Below are 25,802 nucleotides of genomic sequence, written 5' to 3'. Positions count from 1 at the left end.
CCCACAACGCAATATTTTCAAGGAATGTATCTACTGCGTTGTAGGAGGCCTACCTGTATCTCCATACAGTTGCTGCTGAAACTTCAATTGGCAATGTTGATGCTGCTTCTCTGGCAGACAACTTGCTGACTGTCAGTAGCTGAAAAACCTTTCTTTCATTTCTAGGTGTAAGGAGTTTAGGCCTTTTGCATTGCTTATTTCTGCCATAATTTCCACCCTGAGTTAACACATTTCTCACAGCATGTGTAGATTGATTCATAGCTGCCAAAATTTGTCTTAGAGATCATCCTAATCCTTTTAGTTGGTATATTTCACATATTTCCAACTTTGTTAGTGTTTTTCCATGAGGCATTGCTTTAAATCACAAAAAACTGTTTAAAATTTGCGCCATGTTTTTAATAATGAATGATACTCCCCTCTGTTGACAACTAATTAAACTAATAATTAATAAAAAATTATTATATTAATTTTATTCACCTGTGTTTATATTTTTGAAACACTCAAAAATTGAAAATTTCTGATAATTGTTTTTGTAATTGTCAGATTGCTCTAAAAATTTCAGAAAATGTTTAAATTGATGTTGTAAACAACATACTAATATAATAAATACATTNCCAATAAGTGATCCAAAAGTTATTAAATTTTGATACAACAGTTCTTGATACTTTTCTGAATTCATTCTACCCTCTATAAATATAATATCTGTTTTATCTCCCCATCCAAATCATGCCCACACCATCACAGAGCCCCCACCTTGCAGTCTGCTCATTCTGACTTTTTCGTTCTTCCCCAAATCATGCCAGTGGTGACTATAACTGGCCCATCCAAATTCCACTTTTTTTCATCTGAAAAGACTATTTGTTTCCATTCCTCTTTCCATGTCATCTTGTCTTTGGCCCACTTTCATCTAGCTGTTTTGTACAATTGTGTTAATTTCAGTTTAGCAGTCATTTTGGTAAATTTGGCATTTTTATGATTATGCATACATCTCCATACAGTTGCTGGTGAAACTGCAATTGGCAATGTTGATGCTGCTTCTCTGACAGACAACTTGTTGACTGTCAGTAGCTGAAAAACCTTTCTTTCATTTCTAGGTGTAAGGAGTTTAGGCCTTTTGCATTGCTTATTTCTGCCATAATTTCCACCCTGAGTTAACACATTTCTCACAGCATGTGTAGATTGATTCATAGCTGCCAAAATTTGTCTTAGAGATCATCCTAATCCTTTTAGTTGGTATATTTCACATATTTCCAACTTTGTTAGTGTTTTTCCATGAGGCATTGCTTTAAATCACAAAAAACTGTTTAAAATTTGCGCCATGTTTTTAATAATGAATGATACTCCCCTCTGTTGACAACTAATTAAACTAATAATTAATAAAAAATTATTATATTAATTTTATTCACCTGTGTTTATATTTTTGAAACACTCAAAAATTGAAAATTTCTGATAATTGTTTTTGTAATTGTCAGATTGCTCTAAAAATTTCAGAAAATGTTTAAATTGATGTTGTAAACAACATACTAATATAAATACATTACTATAGTTAATGTTTTTGTTATTGAAAAATGTTGGGTGTGTTTATAATTTTGAAACGGGCTGTATATACATACATACACAATATATTATTAAAATGCAATATATGTACATATATATCAGATATAGAGATAAGTTGGTGAAGATTACATAGTCTGATATAACCATGTAAAATAGCAGCTCTTTTTTTAATGAAGTCCTGAAATAATAAATTGAATATCAAACTCAGCTTCCTTTTAAAACATTTAATAAAACATTTAACACCTTATAACGCTGAGAATATTATTAAATCACAAACGTTTTCAGCCTAATGGAATAGGCCATCATCAGGGATGACAGGCTATTGGACAAATTTGAAAATTGTGTTAAAATGGAACTTTCGAACATTACAAATTCAAATTTAAAATATAAAATAAATTAGCCAATCAATATACAAAATAACTATAATAAATAGATTGAAGCCATATTAATATAAATAATAAAATAAGGCGATATAAAAAACAAAAACAAAAATAAACCTAAAAGATTAAATGCACAAAAGGATTAAATTCATAAAAAAGCATCACATTATAAAGGGCAGATAGGGACTAAGAATTTGTGTGTTTTAACTTTTCTTTTATAAAGAACTTCCATGCCGAAGCTAAACCATCAGCATCTCTTGCATTGATACAGCCGTCCCTTAATTTACTCTTATAGATTTCAATCTTTTCATGTTGCAAAGCCAACGATGGAAACCGCACAGTCTTGAGAATAGATGCTTCATTCCATTTAACTACTGAAGCCTTCGCTTGTGCCATACTTGACAAAACCGTGGTACAGTGTCCTTTACTAATGTCGTATCTGTGTTCTTTAAGCCTAATAGCCAAATTCCATCTAGTGACTCCAATATAGTCCTTCATAATTCCTAGCTGTTGGTTTTCAAAGGGAATTTTATACACACCCGCTGTTTCTTTTTTCTTAATCTTGTCCTATTGTTTCTGAGAATACTATACAAATTAGGGCCTCTTTTGTACATTTTGGAAAAATGTTTACATAGATTCATTTCAGATCAATTATGTAACAGTGATCTTGTTGCACATAACCCGATCAATGTCGTTAAGGAGTTACAAGAGTTAAGTTTAATGGATGAAGAGGTTGGGTCTGTTATGGATTTTGAAAGCCTGTATCCATTGGTAAAGATAGAATCCTGATATGAAGCTTTAATAAAATTTATGCTCCGCATAAAACCAGAAGTTGGTGTGTTTGAGAATGATTTGAAGGAATTAGCCAAGTTAGTATGTTATGAGTCCTTCTTCAGCTATGATAAGCAGGTATACAGACAGAAGAAAGGCATACCTATGAGAAGCCCAATGTCAGGGTTCTTATGTAACTGCTTTTACACAAGTTAGAAAAACACATTGTTAATAGCACCAAAAAAGATATTGTATTTTACAAAAGATATGTGGATGATGTCTGTGTTATCTGGAGAAACGGTGAAAGAATACACAAGTTCATACAGGCTATTAACAACACCAACAATGATGGTTTGAAACTGAAACTAAATAAAATAAAATAAAATACTCCCTTAATCTTTAACCGGAGTGCTTCTATTTTTAGAATTGCGAACGTTTTTGTCGCCCCTCCTGGGCTCTTCTTCAGGCTATGACGAATGAGCCTTTAATATTCAAATAAACATTCGATATGAATCTCTTCCAAATTCTATCATTTGAAATCGTTCCGAAGTTGTGTTGCGCATGCTCCATACTCATCTCTTTAAACACTGTTATCCATGAAAATCTCTTCCAAATTCTATCGTTGTATTGCACATGCTCCATACTCATCTCTTTAAACACTNCTTTCCAAATTCTATCATTTGAAATCGTTCCGAAGTTGTGTTGCGCATGCTCCATACTCATCTCTTTAAACACTGTTATCCATGAAAATCTCTTCCAAATTCTATCGTTGTATTGCACATGCTCCATACTCATCTCTTTAAACACTGTTATCCAGCAAAATCTGCCATGCTATCGATAGGGCCATTTCTTCTCTATAATTAATACACGTGCCATTTCTTTCCGCCTTAAATATCTCCATGGCTTCTAGCCATTTTAGTTGTTGTGGGTTGGAGTTAGTTTTAATGATTTTCGCCGCACGCAGGTCCGCCGTTATTTCCTGTTCTGAAGCGTACGTTGCCAGGGCCGTTGTGTATCTACCGTGCTGTATATCTGACTCATGTTCTTTTAACCTCACTTTTAACGAACACTTCGTGGAACCAATATATGTCAGTTGTTCTATCACATCTTTTGTCTTCTAGCGGTACTGCGTATACTCCTGGGAGTCTTTCAGGGTTTGGCCGGTCTTTGCCATTAGTTAGTATCCTGAAGACAGTTTGACACCTTCTGTATGCTACATTTATGCTACTTCTTTTGGCTATCATGTTGTAGACTGATTTCAGTATCGGATTATATGTGATAGGTATCCTCTCTTTTTCTTGATCAGGTATATTCAACAGTGGCCCTGCCTGATCAATGGCTTTTTGGGAAACGTCATACCTTTTAGATAAATTTTTGACTAGAGTGTTGTTGTATCCATGAGCTACAGCAATATCTTCTATATGTTGGAGTTCCGTTGTTAGAGCTTGTTGTGTCGAGGAGTGCGTGTGTGCTCTTCTCACTAATGCTCGGAAAGCGGCGATTTTGTATGAGATAGGATCACACGAATTTCTTGGAATATATGTTGGGAAGGTGCTAGGTTTTCGGTATACAGATGTATGTATGTTAGCTCCCCCGAATTTGATATCAATGTCCAAGAAATGCACCCTCGAAGAGTCATGCTGTTCTACTTCTAATGATAGCCCATATGGATTCTTATTCATGTCTTCTAGGAAGAGTTTTATGTCTGGTTCCACCTTCCAAAATATAATGATGTCATCAATATATCTTTTATATAACAAGATATTGTGCAAAAAACGTGGTAGGACGTTGTTTTCCAATCTTCTGATTACCATTTCGCACAAATCACCCGATACCGGGCTACCCATCGGGAATGCTTTCCCTTGCAAGTACGTTTTCCCATTAAATTGGAAAATAGAGCTATAGCATACCAAATGTACTAGCTCAAGAATCTGAATAATTAAAATTAGTTAAATTAAAATAAAAACAATGTCAACAAAAAAGTTTAGTAGTGTAATATGGAAATATTTTACAATAGTAAATGAATTTTGCATGATAAAATTTTTGCAATATGAATATGCCAAATATGTGATTTTAAGAAATAAAAAGTGATTTGAATTGAAGTTATTAGTATTTTATTGCTACCTATCTTTAAAATTTCATATAAGTAATGAAATTCATTAAAATAAAAGATCTGTTAAAGATCCACTAAAAAGTAACAGATACGGATCTTTTTTTTTCCTCAGATATCCGCAGATATGGATATCCAGCACATCACTAAAAAAAATTATTCGCTTAATGAGCGACATTTCACATAATGAGTGATGAGGAGAGGAGAAGTCCCAAATTGTGTGCATGCTACAACAGTCTGTGTTTAGCACTCGTTCCGCTAGCATCTTAGTGTCGCTTGTGATCATACATATTACATGTATGATCATATGGTTGTTAATGTTTATATTACATATAAACATTAACAACCATAGCCCATTATATAATAAACACACAAATGATATGCCAAACTCTTGGGCTATGTAAAGGTTATAATTAAATATTAGAAATTAAATAATTTGACTAGAGGTAGGCAGTTATGCTGCCATCTCGTATTAAATTTAATAATTATAAATAATTAATTTTTAATTTAGACATTTAATTTAGACAATTAACTGGAATTAGTCATTAAATTTAGTACAAGATGACAGCATAACTGCCTACTGTAAGATGGCCGACCCAGTGGATATAGGGGGCTTGAAACCAACTTCACGGCACCTGTGTAAGGTTGCCGTCTCCTAGGTGGGAGCTATTAATCCCGCGTCAGGATGAACCTAAGGGAAGGTTGTATGTGGGCTGTGATGGAGGAGGCAAATGATGACAAGTGTTTTACACAAGAAAGCCGTTTATTTGTTAACATTTATGCTTACATCGACAATCGACAGTCCTTCACTAGTTCTAGTCGGAGATGCAGAGAGGCGAGAAGGTCTACGTCTGGTCGCGGGACGGATGAGATGATGTCGCTGATCAAGGCAGATGAGATGAAGTTGGAAGCGGCGGAGTCCAAAGTTCGTGCCGACAACACACCACAATATCAGTTGCGATGTTTCAGGGAGTCGGAAGAGAGCCTTTTTGACCTTGATTTTCCAATTTTTATAGTTTTTTTCTCCCACTATTCAGACTTCTGATTGGCCCCTCGTCCCCTTCCTCACTTCCCAATTGGTCTCGCTTTTGTTTTGGGGAAAACCGAGACCGACTCGGGTCACAGGAAAGGTCTGATTCCAGGTGTCTGCTCGACGCCTTTCTGTCGATTGTCCTTGGGGATTGTTGACAAAATTGCAAGATTCGCACTCATAATTTAGCTCTGCAACTTGCGATTTCTGTCATCTGAGTACTCGAACGATCATATGCAATGATTTATTTCTCTAAAATCTTTCCCTCTTTTCCGAAATTGTTTCCCTAGATTGACTGTTTATGAGCGCTGGGGTCAAAGTTCTACTTGCATATGACCACTTATCTCTGACTTATAACTTTTCACTCTGACATTGACAGTTCGTTTAACACGTGTTGGAGTCATCCGAGACTCATTGTCTACATTTTGTGCCGCGTAGTTTAAGTTATGAGATTTTCCTCTCCCTCTCATATATAATCTATTGTTATTATTTAATCATAAGAATACCGTGATTTACATGATTTCGAACATCAGTTGGGTCCTCACACTACCTCTAGTCAAATTATTTAATTTCTAATATTTAATTATAACCTTTACATAGCCCAAGAGTTTGGCATATCATTTAGTGTGTTTATCAGACATATTATTTTGAGTTTTTTTGTTCTCTGCAAATCAAATTCGCATTCCAGGTTGGTTCATTTCACGTTAGAAGAAAAAATAATGATGATTCATGCTCCTTAACAATGTATATTTTATAATTTTTTTAAAATAAATGTTATACATAAAATATTTGAGTATTTTTTTTCTGGCATGGAACACATTATCATATTTTACATTAATTTATATGAGAAGAATTGTTTCACTTAACAAGTGTTTCGCATTACAAGTAAGATTCTGAAACAAATTATGGTCATTAATTTAATTTAATTAAGCAAGGTTCCACTGTATAAAGTTCACTTAATACAAACCTCATTAATAAGACATGCCAATTTTTAAGACACTTCAACTTTGTATTAAGAAATTTGACTATATATTTTTTTTTTAAGAAATGATTTTGGACTAAATTAGTCCAAAATTGTTTCTAAAAGAATAAATGGCAACAATGGCATACCAAATAAATTTAAATACAATTCACAAAATAAAATATAAAATTAAACAGGCAGGTGATATTAAAAATAACTTACATATGAATTTTAGAATAATTAAAATTTGCTATTTTATATAATGCACATTTTTACAACACATTAAAATTCATAAATTTAAATTTTAAATATTAGTACATACATAAAATTAAATAACTTACTATACATCTATTAAATATTTTGTAGAGAAATGCAAAACTCAAATATACCCAATTCTGTTTTTACACAGTAGATAAATTCCCAAGAATTTCTTACATAAAAAATATACTGTCCACATGGAAAAACAGAAGATTGGTTACAGATATTAAAAATCAGTAAAAATAATATGATAAACCAGTTAATTTATTAATTGATTTATCATATTACTGGTTTTTAAACCAATTGGTTTACACATTATCGAAATGTGTGTAAACAAAATATTTCAATTTTAATTAATTGATCAGAGAAGAGAGACGATTGTAACTTACTTATCAGCAAAATTTAATACATTTATATTATTTTCACAGTTTTAATTCTAATTTTATTTTATTTTATTTTTTCAACTAAACATCAAAATACCCCTAGCTTTTAGCATCACACAACATATAAAAAAGTATTCTGTATTTTAAAAAAATGGAAGAAATGCAATCATACAAGCAAAATCATCAAATCCTGAATTAAATTTTTTTTGACTGCTGCAATCATGGAGTAAAGTCAGAATGAAAGGCTTATTGTCACTACACTCATTCAAATAAGTTATTAAAAGACAGCCAAATAATAACTGACAAACAGAAGCCAAGGCAGTTAAGGTGTCAGTCTATCACTCGGGGAACAAGGATCAAATCCAGGTAACAAAAAACTACAGTCGACCCCCCTATAAGATATAGATACGTTCCATTCTTTAGGAATCCGATTTCTTACGAATCCTTCCAATCACAACCCGACACGTATCAAGTTTACGGACTACGGCTGTTTGAAAGATTTTCTTCCATAAAATTAATCGATTCTAGACTAATCTGACTCAACATTTCCAAAATACGTATGTTTTTTTTGGGAATAATCCGTATAAACTACGCTATAAACAAAAAATTGTAGGATTACTTACCGAGTGTCACCATTCGACATTGCCATTGCTCAACATTGTTTTCGTCGCGGAACAGCTCAGCAAAGAGCGGCCGATTTCTAACAACTTATTTTTCTGTGAAAACTTCGTAGAACTTCGGAGACATCATTAATATAAATAATTTTAATCGCCGTTGAATAAGAAATGTTTCTTTCACAAGAAATGTATAAAATTACAGTACTGTATTAGACTTACGGTACCTAATTTACATACTGACAGACGATAGTTAGCGTAAAAATCTCCGTAGCGTGGCGCCACGCTAGACGGCGGAAATTATATATTTAATTATAACAAAGTTACAATAAGTTAATATATAATTATATATACAGTACCTAATTTATATATAATTAATATATAATTATATGTACAGTACCTAATTTATATATAATTTATATAATACTGTCCAGACAATAGAAATCTCTCCGTAGTTGGCGCTACGGACGGCGGGAAAGTAGTTCGGCTGACCGATGACGTTTGAGGTAATTATAGAGGGTTTTTACTGTTTTTTACAGATACCGGTCACAATTTTTTCATAGTTTTATAGGAATCGTAATTATAGGGACCGTAATTATAGGGGGGTCGACTGTATTGGAATTTTTCAGAGATAGTCTGTCCCAGGTATGTTTGACCCAGTCCTTCACTACCTAGTCACTCCCACTGTGGGCCTGAGATATCATACCATTATGAATAGGATTAAAAGGCCTTATTGTGACTACAGGGTGAGAAGTTTCTTAAGCATTACAATAGCCTTAAATCCAAATTCCAAATTTCTGTTTTGGAAAAAACAATTTTCTACAAAAGAAAGTATGAATATTTTTCCTTAGAATTAAAATCAAATCAAGTTTTTTAAAAAGACATTTATTGAAACATGTTAAATCAAACAAACAATATTAAAAGAAGTCCTTAGAATATTATCCTGAGTCATCATGAAAATTGTAATATTAAAAGAAAATTGATTTTTTTCCAGATCATCTTAAATCAAAATCACAACCGCCAAAAAACAAAAAAAACCATGTAAAAACAGAATTGGGTGTACTTAATAAATCAGTTTTATGACTTCTTGAAATGGCATTTTTTTTTTCAATTATAAAATTTATATCATTGAATTACGAAGGAATATTTTTTTTTACCAATGAAGCATAATAACTACCTCCAAAAAATATCACAACATTGTGAACAATACACTGTGCATCAGCTTGAAATTCTTCTAATCGTTTATAGGCATTTGATTTTGTTTTCTCTTCCATCATTATTAAATCCATTTTTTCATAAATAAGAAAATCGTGACGCCATTTCTCTTCATCTGGATGAGGCATTCGATGTAATTCTCTTGTCTAAAATAAAAATAAGTAAAAAAACTTATCTAGATANTTTTTGCCACCTATTGCTAATTGGTTTGTGTTCACAAATAATTGTATTATATATGAATCAATGAAAAAAGGAGCAAGCACAAAAGTGTAAAGATCAGTTCATTCTTTGTCAGAACAAAGAATAAAAGAGAATTTGAGCTTCTCTTTTCTGTTAAATTTTTCTCAAAATAATTTTTACTTCAAAATAAATAAGGAGAAACATGTACAAGCATGCAATACTCTCAGTTTAAAATATGGAAACTTCAATGGACTTTAATGCTCTCATTGAAGCTATATCCCAAGTTACCTTTTTTTACTCACTTCTTCAATCCTCTTAAATTCCCTAATTTTTCAGAAAATTTGTTAGATTTTCCCAACAAATTTTCTATTAACTTTTACTTCTTTAGTATATAAATCAACAAGTATCATAACTTTATAACAGGTAGAAAACAAGTCATTTACAGAATAGGAAATGTATATTATTATTTTATGCTGAAGAGTAATTTTTATGATGAACAGAAATACTTTTTCATATATATTTTACACACACAAATTTAATTAAAATAAGATTTGCCTGTATTAATTTACTTCAAATTCTTTATTTTCTACAGTTTATATATATTAACATCTAAACACAATAAACACTTTGAAGATTGTAGAATATGTTTATAACAAACCTTAAAAGAAAAAATACATTTGAATAAAAATTAATTATACTTTCTTAATATAGCTATCAATATTTTTTGTTTCATACTTATTGTTTCTATTAATTTACTTTCTTTTCCTCAAGTAATGAAGGTATACAATAGCCCCTCATTATGTCGTGCTTGTTGAGAGACAAAGAAAAAACTGCTATATAGTAGAGCAGTGGTTCCCAATTAGTTTTTTCTGCATACCACTTCAAGAAAGAGCTCAAACTCACATACCCCTTATAGCAGAAATTCATATTAATCCATACTAATATTATAAATTCGAAGCTAATTGTCTGTCTCTCTGACTGTCTATCACCTTTTCATGTCTAAACCGCTGAACAAGTTTTAATAAAATTTGGCACAGAGATAGCTTACACATTGGAAATGGACATAGGCTACATTTTACTGCGATAAAATATCTTATTCCCATGAGAAAATTCAATATAATGCGTGCTTAACTGTGGGTAGACAGCTAGTGACAAATAGAATAAGTTTGTTTTACATTTATTACCTTTAAAATATAATTCTAATAATAATGAAAATAACATAAGATTATTTAATTTTAATGTGACAAATGTGGACGTTTTTCTTTGCACAACTTTGTAAAATCTGGTTGCTTTTTGGTCAGCTTCAGTCTCAAGTCATCTTCAAGTTTAAGTCGGTCACGATGTTTAGTTTTCATGTTTGTCATGGCCGAAAATCCGCTCTCGCAGAGGTGTGTTGTGCAAAATGGTAGTAAATATTTTATTGCCGCTTCGCTGACAAGAAGATAATGATAATTATACAATTTTTGTTTCTTGCGTAAGAATTTCATTTAGGTATTGTCACAAATGCATTTTTTTGATGAAATTTCGAAGTTATAAATAAGCGAATTTGTGCATTCGACATCATGTTTTAAATTGCCAAATTTTTGATGGTCCACCCATTATTTTTTGATTGCTTCATCTCATGCATTTAAATTTTAAATCGACCGATTTTAGATTGCCACATGTACCCCTTCATGCAATTTCGCGTATCCCTGGGAATACGCATACCACTAATTGGGAACCATGGTAATAGAGTACTAAAAATTCTGGGATTTTACTAAACAGATTATACATGCTATGGAATCTCCACCTTCTATTCTTTCATCAGCAAGGGTTTCTGATATAAAATAAGGTTAGTTTTGCAATACTGAATTTTAATTGTGATTTTATTGTATTAATTTGATATTTATGAGGGGGCATATCGTGACTGCTGAGGCTGCTGGTGTATTTTCTCTCAGACCTTAACAATATGGAGGTGGTTTTTGAGTTAAAGTTTTTCAAATGTTTTTTTATTAGGAAAATGCAATAATATTAAATTAATTTTAATACTTTTGCTTATTTCTGGAGTGGATTCTAATCCTGGTCCCTTACAAAGACCTCAGACAAAACGTGGAAGATCCCTGTCGGGTCAAGTAACGGGAAAAAGCATTTTACCTCTAACACTAAACGAATAACTAGAAAGCGGATTTTAGGCAAATGCCTATTTTTTTCCTTGGCATTTACATGGCTAAGATTTCATATGAACACTTTTCATGAACATTTAGACTGAAACAATGGTATTTTATAATGCCTAAAAATGCTTATTTTGACGTTGCTGCCTATTTTTGCCTAAAACACAAAGTTTAGTCTGTTTTCATATTTTTAGAAAGTTTTTATTAATTTTTCGTTTCATTTTTTACAAAGGTTTACTTTAATTCTTAAATTAAACTGCTTAAGTTTCATTTTTTCCTGAAAATGCAATCAGACAAATTCATTTTTTTATTATTATTGATTACTTATATTTAAGTCCCAGTGAATGCATATCCCAAGCAGAAAAAATTAGAATGCAATAATAACAGAAATAAGTTAACCCCCTGATGCAATTTTATAGTAATAAAATTAAAACTATATGAAATATTTTAAAATAAATTGTTTTATTTAATAAATATAGCGTTAGAGATGCTTTATTTGTCATTTTTAGACAGCGGATTTTAGGTAAATGCCTATTTTTTTCTTAGCATATACATGACTAAGATTTTGTACTAACTACTACAGTGAACAGTTCTTTGATATCAAAAAACTTCTGGCCACTTTAGCAGATGATACAGTTTGTGTAACTAAAGCCAAGAAAATTTTGAATTACATTTATGTTCAGAACAAGTTGATGTACATCACATTTGTTATTTCACATTCATTGCAGATACTATTACTGCTCTTGAAAGTAGTGGGAAACATATATATGAACAAATTGATCTCCTCAACAGAACAAACCAGAAACTTTGTGATGCACCAGGCACTGCTGCAAAAAAAAGTGAAAAAAAGAGTTGAAAGCAGTACTTCAAAAGAGACTTGGATTAAAGTGCTTGTTTATTTGTGGCTGATATTTTGGCAAGAAAGAAGTTGCAAAAGTGAATTCCCAGTTCATCTTCTTCCAAGGTTGAAATATTGTCTGTTATCTTCAGTAGATGTGTTCCATATCTACTGAAGATAACAGATTATACGCTCTTTCTCTCCATATAAATTAATTCTCAGTGACAAACGTTGCAACTTTTCTATTGAAAATTTGGAAAAAGTGCTTGTAATATATTATGAAGCTAACTATGGGAAACAGAGCAAATAAAAAATGTAAAGATAATTGTTTGTCTACTTTTGTGTTTGCATCATTCTGAATATGTGCATTTCTTTTTTGGAATACATATCTAAATAAAAAAATTCATTGTCCTGATAAGTACATTAATTGTTCATTGTGCAAATTTTGACTGCCTATTTTTTGTTTATAAAGCCTAAACGACACAATTTAAGAGCTTATTTTAAGCACCTAAAACGCCACTTTTAAGGACCTATAAGTCCACTGTCTACTAATAACTGACTTCAGCTTACCTGAAAATAAAGTAGTACAGAATATGTCTAAAGATAAAATTAGTTCACAAATTGACAACATACAAGATTTACTCTCAACTTCACATAAGTCAAATGTATCAAGTTTGAAATCCATAGTTGATACTAAAGAAATTACAAACACCTCAATAACAGACTTATGGAATAGAATATCAGATTTAATTAACAATTCTAATGAAAGACTAGCTAATCAAATGACTTCTATAAAAACAGACTTAGACTCAATACAAGAAATTATTCGAGAATTTAAAAATCAATTTCATAAAACAAAAGAAAAATACAAAACATGGAATTACAAATTACAAAGTTAAAAATGGAAAAGGAACTTATGCACTTTAAAATGGATTCTCTAATTAATAATTTTAATCAAAATAATGTAATCTTATATAAATTTCCTAGTTCAAAAATATTTTCAAACAAGAAATATGGAATTTTATGAAGCATACTCTGAATCTAGACTCCGAACTTTTAAACATATCTTAGACATAACTCAACTAACTAATACAAAAACTATCATAAAACTGTTGTTATGGAATAACCAAATTCACAATCTTTTCTTCACTTCTTTCATTAAATGAAAACAAGAAAAATTACTTGGTGAATGGCAAAATATGTAAATCTTAGCAGATCTCACAAACAGTTCTAGTACAAGACAAAATAATCTTCCCTTCTATATTGAAATGAAAAAGCAAAATCATCAGGTTAAATTTTGTAATGATATTTTGATATTAGAACAAGATAAGATAACATACTGCATAAAAACAAAACAATTAGTGAATGTAGAAAATTTTTTATCAATCTTGTCAATATAGAATTTTACAACTTAAAGTCCAATAAATTGCAAAGAATCAGTCCTACAATAAATACCATGAATAATCAAATGTGAACAGTGATAAATTGGAATTGCCAAGTATTAAAGAACAAAATTTCATCAATGACCTATTTCAGCTTAAACTTGAAGCAGATATCATTGGAATAACAGAAACATGAGTTACCTACAAACAGTTTTATAAATTAAATACATTCAAAGATTACTTAATAGAAATATACCTGATAGAACACCAACTGGGCCAGGCTGACCTAGTGAAGGAATATGTTTATTATTAAAAAAGAATTTATTTACAATTCTTCAAATAAAAAAGACTGATAATCTTATAATGTTATTAATCAAAATGACTAAACCTAAATTTACTAATTTAAGAAATGAACTAATGATTGTGGCTGTTGCTTACATTCCACTAGATAGGATAGACATACTAAAAGAAGTGTTTAAATCACTTAAACTCGGGCAACATATTACATCATTAATTCTCCTTTTGGGAGATTTTAATTCTCGCATTACTGAAATAAAAGATTTTTGATATAACGGTTCCCAATAACCTAATTTTAAATAATCAACTCTCAAAGGATGAACGAAGTAATAAATTGGGTGCAAGTATGATAAATATAATAACAGATTTAAAAATATACATACTCAATGGTTGCATAATATCTGACTACTCTGCTGAATTTACTTGTGTAGAGCATGATGGAAGCTCTACTATTGATTTTTCTATTTGCTCTAAATTTTTGCTGGATTTATGTACAGACTTTAAAATATTAAATTACGATGCATTGGACCATTTTCCCATTATTGCCAAATTTTCGATGAAAACAGAAAAAAAAAGACAAATTCAATAATTATCAAAAAAAAACTATAATTTCTCACAATATCAAGAAGAGATAGAAAATAAATTTAATAACATTCCTGACATAAAGGTAATAAATTGTATTAAAACTTATATGTTCATCAAGCAATTAATGAAGGAATATATACAAACTAAAAATGTGAAGAAACAACATATTCAATTCAAAAAATCTTGGTTTGATTTTGAATTCTACACAATGAAATTATTAAACAAAAAAATCTAAAACTATTTAGAAAAAATTCAAATAACCAAAATGCCATCAATTATAAAAAAGTTAAGCAAATCTATAATAACTTACTTAAAGCGAAAAAGAAAAGATACTTTGTAAAGCTGGAAACTATTCTAATAAATGCCAAAGGAAAAAGTAAACATTTTTGGTCAACAATTCAAAAATTACAAACTAACATTGATCCAGCAACAATTCTCCAAAAATAAATTTTGAAACATGGACAAACTTCTACAGATGGACAATCTTCTATTCAACTATAAAACCACTTCATAACGAATATCTAGTTTCAAAATTTACAATGGAAGAATTAAATGACTCAATCAATAGGATGTACAGTAATTCATCACTGGAAAGTGATCATATCACAATTAAATTTCTTAAATTACTCCAAAATTCAGCAAGGTTTAAGTTACTTGATCTATTTAATAAAATGTACAACACACTTTTATATCCTGATTCATGGAATTCTGCTTATCTCTATATGATATTCAAAAAGGGGAGATAAAACTCCTTCCTAATAATTACCGACCAATAGCTCTTTTACCTACTTTAAGAAAATCCTTTACAACAACTTTAGCAAACAGATTTCAATGATGGACCAGTGAAATGGATTTAGAATCCAAATTTCAATATCCATATCCAGTAGAGCATCAATTATGCGACTCAATTGGGGACTCAGGTTGGTCAGATAACCGAAAAGAATGAAAAAAATACATTATTAGTATAGTATATTAGTATATCCCATGTAATTAGTATATTAGTATATCCCATGTAATTAGTATATTAGTATATCGCTATTAATTAGTTAAATGTAAACTAACAAAAAAATTTTTTAAAATAATAATCATCGCTATTGTATCGTTAAAAATTATTTTTAAATTATTTTATTGCTCACAAAACAAACAACCACTCATAATTAGAAAATTAAGTCTCGTTTAAATACTGGCCTCNAAAATAAAAAATTTAATATAAATATCTATTTTAACATTTGCTTAAATTTAACAGAAATAAACATAGAAATAAATAAATGTGTCAAACTGTTTACATAAAGATTGTATCAAACATTCATCATCTTGCACTCTAATATCTAAACCTGATTTTTACTTTTCCAGCTTTGTTATATATAGCAGAGGAAAAATATGTCAATCAGCAAAAAAAATTACCACCCAAGATTTTTACTTTTTTTGGACTTAGGGGGCCTTGAAATAATAAATGCAAAAATATTTGGGAATTTTTCTGTATGTATGGATGTTAAGTGAGAGCATTTGTGTGTGTGGAATGATTCTGTTCACTCTCTTTGAAGCTTAATAACTTCTCTGCTTTTTGTCAAAAATTTCTGAAATTTTTCAGGAAGATTGTGTATTAGGGGGATTGATGCTATTAAATTTTGGTGATTAAAGATTGAGTGGGTGGAAAGCCATGTGTCATATCTCGAGTAGGGTCAGACTTAATGACGATTTTCCTCATTATTAGCATTTACAATTTTTTATAGAACACATCCCTACTCTCAAAATTAAGCTTTATACCATTTTATAATATTTAAAAATATAAAAAGTTTTTAATAATAAAATATCTTAACAGATGATGCAATACATGCAGTTTTAGATGTTGTGAGGAAAGTTAAGCAACTTGTTGCTGGATTTTTAACTTTGAACTAAACAAGTCAAAAATGTTTCCTTCATTTTGTACATTTACTAACAGCTCTTGGTAACATGCAATTACAGTAGAGCATCGATTGTCTGACTCAATTGGACACTCAGGTTGGTTGGATAACTGAAAAAATCAGATAACCAAAAAGAATGAAAAAATATACATTATTATTGATAGTATAGTATATTAACATATCCCATGTAATTAGTATATTGCTATTAACCAACTTTGCATTGAATTTTCATCAATGTTAGGCCTAACAATTTTTTTTAAATAATAATCATTGCTATTGTATCATTAAAAATTATTTTTTAATTATTTTATTGCTCACAAAACAAACAACCACTCATAATTAGAAATTAAGTCTCATTTAAATACTGGCCTCCCTTCAATGATCAAGCTGGTGTTGCCAGCTAAAACATGCAAAAATTTAACAAAAATAATATTAAAGTAGCCAAGACATAGCCAAATATTGTAGTGCCACATCACTAGCGGACATTTGAAATTTGCCGACTAGAACGGTCAGTTAACTGATGTGACAATTAATCGGGGGTCTGATGCTCTACTGTAATAACTCTCCTACTCTTGAGCAAGAATGCCCAGACAAAAGGTGCAAATTTCCCTGGTCCTCAAAAAAGGCCAACACAATATTGATAAAATAAAAAATATTTGAATAATATACAGGTAGCCCTCGGTTTACGCCAGTTCAATTTACACTGATTCACAATAATGCCGCTGCGCAATTCACAGTTTCAAGCTGTAATTCCCCAATTTTTCTTATGCTAGACTGATTTTCATTTCAGTGTTGACATATTTACCGAGCCACGACATTGTACTGTACATTCGTTAAAACAAAGATTTTTATTAAATATGTTTATTTTTTCTGTTTAATATTATTGGGTATGTATACATTTGCATTAAATTAATATTAAAATACTAAACGTACCCACGAGTCAACATATTAAACTTAATAGTCCAATAAATAGCGTCCGAATCCATAGCGCCAATGAATGTATCCCATATCAGTTCATTCAGGAAAACACCTTACGACACAATAGCACTTCCAGCGATCACAAATTATCGTTAGTGAGACAAATCTACTTCTCGTTGGCCAGACGATATTTATCTCTCCTTAGCCACCTTGAATTTTCCCGCTCAAACTGACCTTATATATGCGCTACGGCCACCAGTGGTCGACCAATCAGTGCCTTTGCTCATCTGTAGCTCTACGTCGGGTTAACGTATCCTTTCAACTAAGGAAAGTTTGACGAATGAAGTTTGTGAGTTAGACAATGTTGGGAGCGAAGTGCAAATGTAAAAAAAAGCATCATATTCGACCATATTCCAAAATTCTTAATGAAAGAAATCAAAAATGTAAATAATTAAAGATGGATACTTTTTTCCAAAAAATGTAAGAAATTTGAAACTAAAATTTTAAAATAAAAACATTTTATTTTATGTTAAAATACATTTTAAAAATTAAATTTATATGTATTTTATATTATATTGTATTAATAAACAAAATTATTAGCTTATTTTTCACTTATGTAGAACCTAACCCTATACCTTACTGTAAATACGAGTTCATTTTACGCCGATTCGATTTGCGTTGGCTTTCGTAGGAATGGAACTGCAGCGTAAACCGAGGGCTACCTGTATATAAACTAAATTTTAAATTTTATAAAAATTTTAACTTTTTTGAACAATTTTTGTCTTAAAACTAGGTGATTATATTACACCAATGTATACATACTATATATTATACAAATTTAATTTGGTGTAGAACCTCCAAATATGTATTTTTCTCTAGGCCTCATTATCCTCTGAACAGTCATGCTCTACAGCATTAATATGATGTCCAGATGAATTATCTTACTTGTTAGTCTGATCCAAAAATACTCATACTTTTGGTGTAACTGTTTTTGTTAATGCTATTAAAAAAGGGAAACAAAAAGTACTGCGTCCATGTCTAATGTTTGATCTATTAGTACTAGTTATTATAAACATCCACGTATGATCTTTAACTTTTTAATGTGTCAGGAGTCGATTCCAACCCATTCTATTTTGTTTGGAGGTTATTTTTAGTTCATTATTCTATTTATTTTGGGGCATTTTATTTCATTAAGGATGGACTACCACACCTCACCTGATCAATATTCTAAAAAACTAAAACTAACCTTACTATGACAACTGTTGCAGCAACCAATTATGTCACTGAACTGGAAACAACATCTCAGGAGGAGACTTCCACTGAAAGTTAAAAGAATGATCTCCCACCCCAAATTGTCACTAAAAGTTACAACAAAAATTTTAAAAAAAATTATTGTAAGGGAGATGACAAGAAATAAAGAAATTATTACTAGAATTTGAACTAATGTTAGAAACTTAAGATTGTAAATACAGTCAAGTGGGCATATTCATGTAATGTCACCAACTACACTACAAGGAGGAGGTGAAGTTAGAGATCAAATGAGGTGGAGTTAAGGATTGGGTGAGATTTCAGGAAATGCTTTCAAGTTTCTTTGACAATGTAGAAGTTCTTGTGACAGGTGAATTTAAGTTATAAAAATTCTTTGTGAATTTTCGATATAGTTCAATTCAAATAGTCTTGTCAGTTTTGTGGAGATAATAATAAGATAGTTATAAGTTAATAATTTTCAAGTCCCTAAATGTCAAGAAATTTTTTTGTACATATTTGTTTTTGATTCAATAAAATATCTATTATTATATTTTTGAATTTTCTTTATTTCATTATTGTATATATTCAGACTTAGAATAATAAATAGACTACTTTTTATTCATACATATAATACTTATTTTTCAGATTTTTTGATTCATTAATAATTTTCATTATTTATTGCACATGTAAAGTCTGAGGGTTCTGTTAGTTCAGGCCTGGCACTAACAGAACCCTCATTTATGTAATGCAACGTTAGATTTATCCAAGCTCTCAAAAAAAATTAAGATGTTACAAATATATGCTTTTGTTTTTCATACTGAGCAATTTCAACCATAGATATGAGACTAAAACAAAAAGCAATAATTGAGTTTCTGATCAGAGAGGGATGAGCACCTAAGGAAATTCATAATCAGCTGAAAAGTTTATAGGGACACTGTAGCAAACAGTAGAAATGTGTGGGCTTAGGTGAAGACATTTCAAGGAGGAGAAATTGAAATTGTAGATAAACTAAGAAGTGGTCATCCAACAACATCAGTCACAGATGAGAACTGACAATGTGCTGATGAGTTGATTCAAGGAGACAGATGCATCACAACCCAGGACAAAGACATCATGTAAAGATATTCATTCCTAAATGTTCCCCTCTTTCACAAACCAGACAGTTTTGTGGAAGTAAATAAAATAAAGGCAAGTAAATAAAATTACAAACAAACTAACCTTATGTTTCTCCCAGCAGATTTGTGTTTTTTCATCATCCTGCTGAAAAAAATGTAAGGTTAGTGTGTTCATTATTTGTCATTCATTCCATACAACTCTATCACAATAATGCAAGACCACTCATGTCATTGTTCACAACCCAGGTGATTGCCAATATTGGAGTGATCCATGTTGCCTCATCTACTGTATAGCCCTGATTTGGATTGTATAGTGGATGAGGCACCATGGGTATTTGGTATTTTCTACCTAATTGGGACAATGAAGGACAGTCTATGTTGTTACAGATTTGAAGACTTGGAAGAAGTTAAATCAGCTGTGAAGTCATGGGTTAAGAAATAAACTCTAGAATTTTTCCAAACTAGATTTAATACTTGGGTTTGACAATGGCATAAATGTATTGAAAGTAATCATGACAACATAAAACAGTAGCTTTATGTACAGAAAATTTCAGGTTACAATATATTATATTGTATCCTAAAAGCTCCTGTTTTAATGAACAGATTAAAGCAAAAACAACATATTACGTTATTTTTACTTTGATCTGTTCATTAATAAAATTGTGGTGACTGAGGAAGCATTACTTTTTGATTCCACACATACTTCTATAACAAGTAATTTGCTGTTATATTCTCACTAGAGATAATACAGTCCCAATACCAAAAATTTTCCAACCAATCCAATTTGATGCACTTGTTTCTATCCATACCTGATAGATGTTGGTAATAAGTAAAAGCTTGAAAGTGCACTGGTTTAAACTATTAATTTTATTCACTAACCATTTAAGTTCAAATATAAAGAAATAAAATTTTACAAATCAATTTGGAGGCTCCTTTCTAATTCCAGCCTTAAGCAATTATAATTGTTACCCAGAGTTTAGTTTGCTAGATTGACTCCAGTCCTGCTTTTAAAAAAACTTTTGAACACATTTTGAATAAATTTATAGAATAAAAAATTGTTAATTGAAAAACTTTTTTTAAATTTTAAAAATAATTCCAGATAGTAATTTATTATTAAATAAAATTGAAGTAATAACAACTCATAACACAATTTAATCATTAAAACCAAACTTTTCTTCCCAAAATTTGTAAATTAAAAATTAATTTATTATAATTATTAAAATTCATACAAGGTGGTAGCGTAATCACCTACCTATAGGCAAATTAATTAGTAACTAATTAGTAACTTAGCCTAAAAATATCTTGATTCAGCAGATCATTTAGATTTAATTAAAATTGAAGACAAAGCCAGTTGAAAAAGTTATTTCATTTCTTTTATTCACTTTCATATTCTGTTGAAATTTCTGATGTTTTAAAAGTGCTTTAAAAAATCAGAGCTGAACTTAAAAGATTCAAGCAACAGTATAATTCCAATGTAGTATGGATGGAGGAGAAAGAAGACATCTGTTTTTGTTTCCATACTAATTTTTAAAGTGTTTTATCTTTTAATCAAATATTTTTTCATATTTTAATGGGATTTTTTAAAATTTTTTTGGTGACCAAATAGTCTAAAATAAAGGATCAGGAATATAATTGGAATGTATTGCAGAACACAAAACTGAATAAAAAGTGACTTTTTCTGACAGACTTTGTCTTCTAATTAAGAAAAGGTTTTGCAAAATCAGCAAATGACTTGAAATAACACCAAATCTATCAATAAATTGCCAGATGGACGAGCTGCTTACACACAACCCATCCTTTGATAAAAACACATTTAGTCTGTGAATTTTGTTACACAACCAAGACAAGCAAAAGCACTATCAGCTTGTACTGTAATTGGTTAAAATTTGTCTTTATCAAATTTCCACTGAAAAGTACTAAAACTTTTTAATTCTTAAATAAGCAATTTTACATTGTTCACAATTATATTTTTTCAAATGATAGACTTCTTACAAATGTAAAAAATTAATCATCATGAAATGTTTACAATTTTTTTAAATATGCTTTTATATTAAATTGTTATATAAATAGCATGTGTTTTATGTTTTAATTAACAAACATTTTACAAAATTATAGATATTTAAAATTAAAAATAAAAGCTATTTTGCACACTTAATACACACAAACTTCTATAATCCAGTTTTGTTTTTAATTTAATTAAAACTAAGTCCATAAAACTGATAAAACAAAATCATATCATTCATGCCATATTCAAAATATTTTGTATTTTTGGATTTATATAAAAGTTAGCACCTTTTTATAAATCCAGGAAGACTCAGAAAGTTGTTAAATGCTAACTCTCACAAATAACTAAAAACATCTTACAAGTTAACCTATTTTTAAGCAAGCAAGCAAACAAACAAACAAACAAGTTGTTTTCCTGAAAATCTAACATTTTCAGTCTACTTCAGGGCTTCTTAAACTTTTATTCATGACCCCATTTATGATTGTGATTTTTTTCACAACCCAAAAAATATAAAATACAGATATATACAAATTTACAAAAACAATAATGGTGTACTACCACAGTTTACTCTTGTGTTACAATGGAACAGAGACAACTGAATACACTGAAAAGCAACAACACTACACTAGTTCACACTACAGTGTTGCTGAATCATTGTATCTCTGCACCAGAAATGACAAAAAGTGCAAATCACAAAACCTATCGCACAAAGTGTGCCATTTTCAAACTCACAAATTATTTTCAATATTTTGCATTAAAATCTCGCAACCCCAAGATTTTGCTAAGTGACCCCGAATGGGGTCACAACCCATAGTTTAAGAAGCCCTGGTCTACTTAATAGCCTATTATTAGGATATCAAACATTTAGAAATAGAATGTGGAAATGTTCTATCTCTAAACATTCTATTTTTTGCATAATTGTATAATTTCTTATGAAATAAATGTCTTTCTACTTTTCTCAGATATTTATATTTATAAGAAAACACATTATTAACTTTTTATATGACTTACTGATATATATTTTCATATTTTATAAACTTATTTGCTTCTTTTTACAATCTATCTAGCATACTCTATTCTTTAATATTTTAATTAAACTTACTCAATAAATTTAAAAATCATACTCGCTTATTTTTTAATATAGGCTACTATATTGATAATGCATGTACGTTTATCTAGTAATTGTTCATTTTCAGGAAACTAACTTTTTGTAGTTTTCTATTATACTGCTTTTTAATTAAATGTTTTCAACATGAAAAGAAACAGCATTTTTTTTATTAAATACAATTTCTAGAAGGAAAAAAGTATTAAAAAAAATTTAGTTGTATTGAATATGACTTATCACTATCATTTGCAGCTCATAAGATGCAAGTCAGTTTTGTAAAATTGTAAACATTTTACCTTAATTTGAATTAAATTATAAATTTCATTAGTGACAACTGATAGAGACAAAGAATAGAAATGCATATTGTAAAAAAAAAGTGCTGTAAATTATAACATTGTATAAATAAATGATTTTGAAGTCTTGAATTAACACATTGAGACTTCAAAACAAATATCTGTTATCATATCACAAAAACATTAACAAAAGATTAAAAACAAATATCAAAACAAAAATTCCTAATAGATATCAATAAAACACATCAAGCTTTCAAATAGAACAAAGATAGATATTAACATCAAGTAATGAAGTGAAACAAAAAACAAAAATTAACACATGATACAGTTACAAATATTAGAAATACCATTTAAATCATTAAGAGCAACATAAAGTTAATAATAAGGAACCCTAAAAATAAACAAAAACATTAAAGCTTACTATGAATTATAGCTAACAACAAAAACTCAAAAATCTGATGGCAAAAATTTTTCCATTTCTAATGTATAGAATGTGCCAGAGATTACAGATATTACATGAAGAAATGAATTTAAAAAAGTTTGAATAAATGTATATCAAAATGTTTCCTTATTACTTGTTCATCCTCTTTTTAATAAGATATAACTAATGGATTAAAAAATAACATCAAAACAAATTCTATTAAAATAATAATATTAAATTTCCTTTAGTATACAAAGGCAGAATTAAATGTTTAACCCTAATGTAAACATTTAATAAGATAACTATCGCCTTCCAATTTTATCTTAAGTCCAGTCAGATTCATAATTATAACATGTTTCATAAACTTTTAATTATAATAAAATTGAGAAAGAGAGAAAGAATATATAAGATTTTACAAAATATAAAATGCATTTTTCAAAATTTTACAAAAATTAGCTAATTTCAAATATATTTTATTATTTCATAATTATATTCTAGCCTTTAACCTGAGATCACATGTAGTTTCTTAATACACAAACATGCATAATGCAGCAGTTTCTCATACATAACTGCATTGTGCATAATTGCCATTCCTCAAATTTGATGATTCTGAAAAATCCTGTAATGTGTCTTCTCTGTATGTGCCAAATTTCAATGTCATATGTTGTTTAATTTATAAGATAATGTTTTGTTCACAGAACAATATCCTTGACAGAATTTCCTATGGGAGCTCTTTAAACTTTGCAGTAGCATAGGCTAATGTGAAATGAATTCATCTGGAAATAAATGACAAAAAGGCAAGGTATTTCTCAGAAGGACCTAAAATGACTTTTCTATATTTTTTGAGCACAAAATAAAGCCATAAAAACATTTAAATTGTTAAAGGCCATATCATCTCAAACAATCATATGGAGACAAGTGTTCAAGGTTGTTTCAACTTGCAGCCCATCATGTCATGACTACTCTTGCAGCAATCACTTAAGACTCTCATGACATCATTTATAATGATATTTGAATGGAAAATTGTTGCATTATGCATACAATCATATGATTATAATGAAAACTTGTACAGAATTTCATGCATAAGATAATGATTTTCTGCAGCAGTTTTTGTGGGTCTATGATAAGTGAAAAAAAATTTTTTACTAAAATTTTTATTGTTAGGGGCCATCCATAAATTATGTAAGGGCAATTTTGGCCATTCACCCACCCCACCCACCCCGGTGTAAGAAACCATAATATTTTCTTTGATCCCCCTTCCATATCTTACGTAATATTTAGGCATGATTCCATAGAAAATTTTTAACAAAAAACCTTTTTTATGAAACCCTAAAAACCTTTGGTTCAAAATATATAATTATTAATTAGTTAATTAATTTTGATTCTGATGAAACCGTGTTGTTGTTATTAAGCTGTTTCTTTGCAGACACACTAAGGTGACATATATCAACACTTGGCAACTTATTGACTATTTATTCAGTTGGGACGCCTTTTACATTACGCGTTTCGGGCATTGGCCCCTCTTCAGCCAACTAGACATAAAAAATAAAACATAAGAAAATTTGTACAAAAATACGCGAGTAGATAAACTGTTTTTTTAAAAAAATTTTTTAAAAACATACCATAAAACACAAACCACTATTGTACAGATGTCGAACAGGATGGACAATTTCATATTTCATATACAACTTGGATAACAAACAAGGTCGACGATAATCATTGGAGAACAAACAGGGTCGTAGATAGCAGCTTGACTACTGGGCTTTTAAATATGGCTTTCTTATAATTTACACAAAATTCAAATAAATAGATTGACAATTACAACATATCTTAACAATATTTGTTTTTACCTGTGGTTGATATTCGCATATTACACCGAAATTCATTCGATATTAGTTGTCGCCCTTTCTTTCCGAACAAAATTTCACAAAGTCATCTTAGCAATATTATCCAAACTGCCAATTTACATAGAACATACTTAAAGCAATTACATTAATTGTACAAACTAGTAATTATTATTTGTATTACTTACAATTCATAAAGACATACGATTTAAGTTGTAGCTTTTGGTTAAACCGCTCC

The 25,802-nt window shown here is 29.9% G+C and overlaps 1 protein-coding gene across 1 annotated transcript in view; it reads right to left on the bottom strand.

Moving 5' to 3' along the window:
* LOC111622025 (zinc finger MYND domain-containing protein 11-like) overlaps positions 1-25,802 on the bottom strand; it is a 170,845-nt gene that overhangs the window by 74,380 nt on the left and 70,663 nt on the right. The window contains exons 5-6 of the mRNA XM_023364322.1: positions 20,000-20,041; positions 9,242-9,425 (exon numbers count right to left, since the gene is read on the bottom strand). Of these exons, the coding sequence (XP_023220090.1) occupies positions 9,242-9,425; positions 20,000-20,041 (226 nt within the window). The remainder of the gene's footprint in view (positions 1-9,241; positions 9,426-19,999; positions 20,042-25,802) is intronic.

The sequence above is a fragment of the Centruroides sculpturatus genome, unplaced genomic scaffold (assembly GCF_000671375.1).
Source record: "Centruroides sculpturatus isolate CEXI.00-Female unplaced genomic scaffold, Cexi_2.0 scaffold225, whole genome shotgun sequence".
Taxonomy (NCBI): domain Eukaryota; kingdom Metazoa; phylum Arthropoda; class Arachnida; order Scorpiones; family Buthidae; genus Centruroides; species Centruroides sculpturatus.
This window is presented reverse-complemented; position numbering and strand designations above follow the sequence as displayed.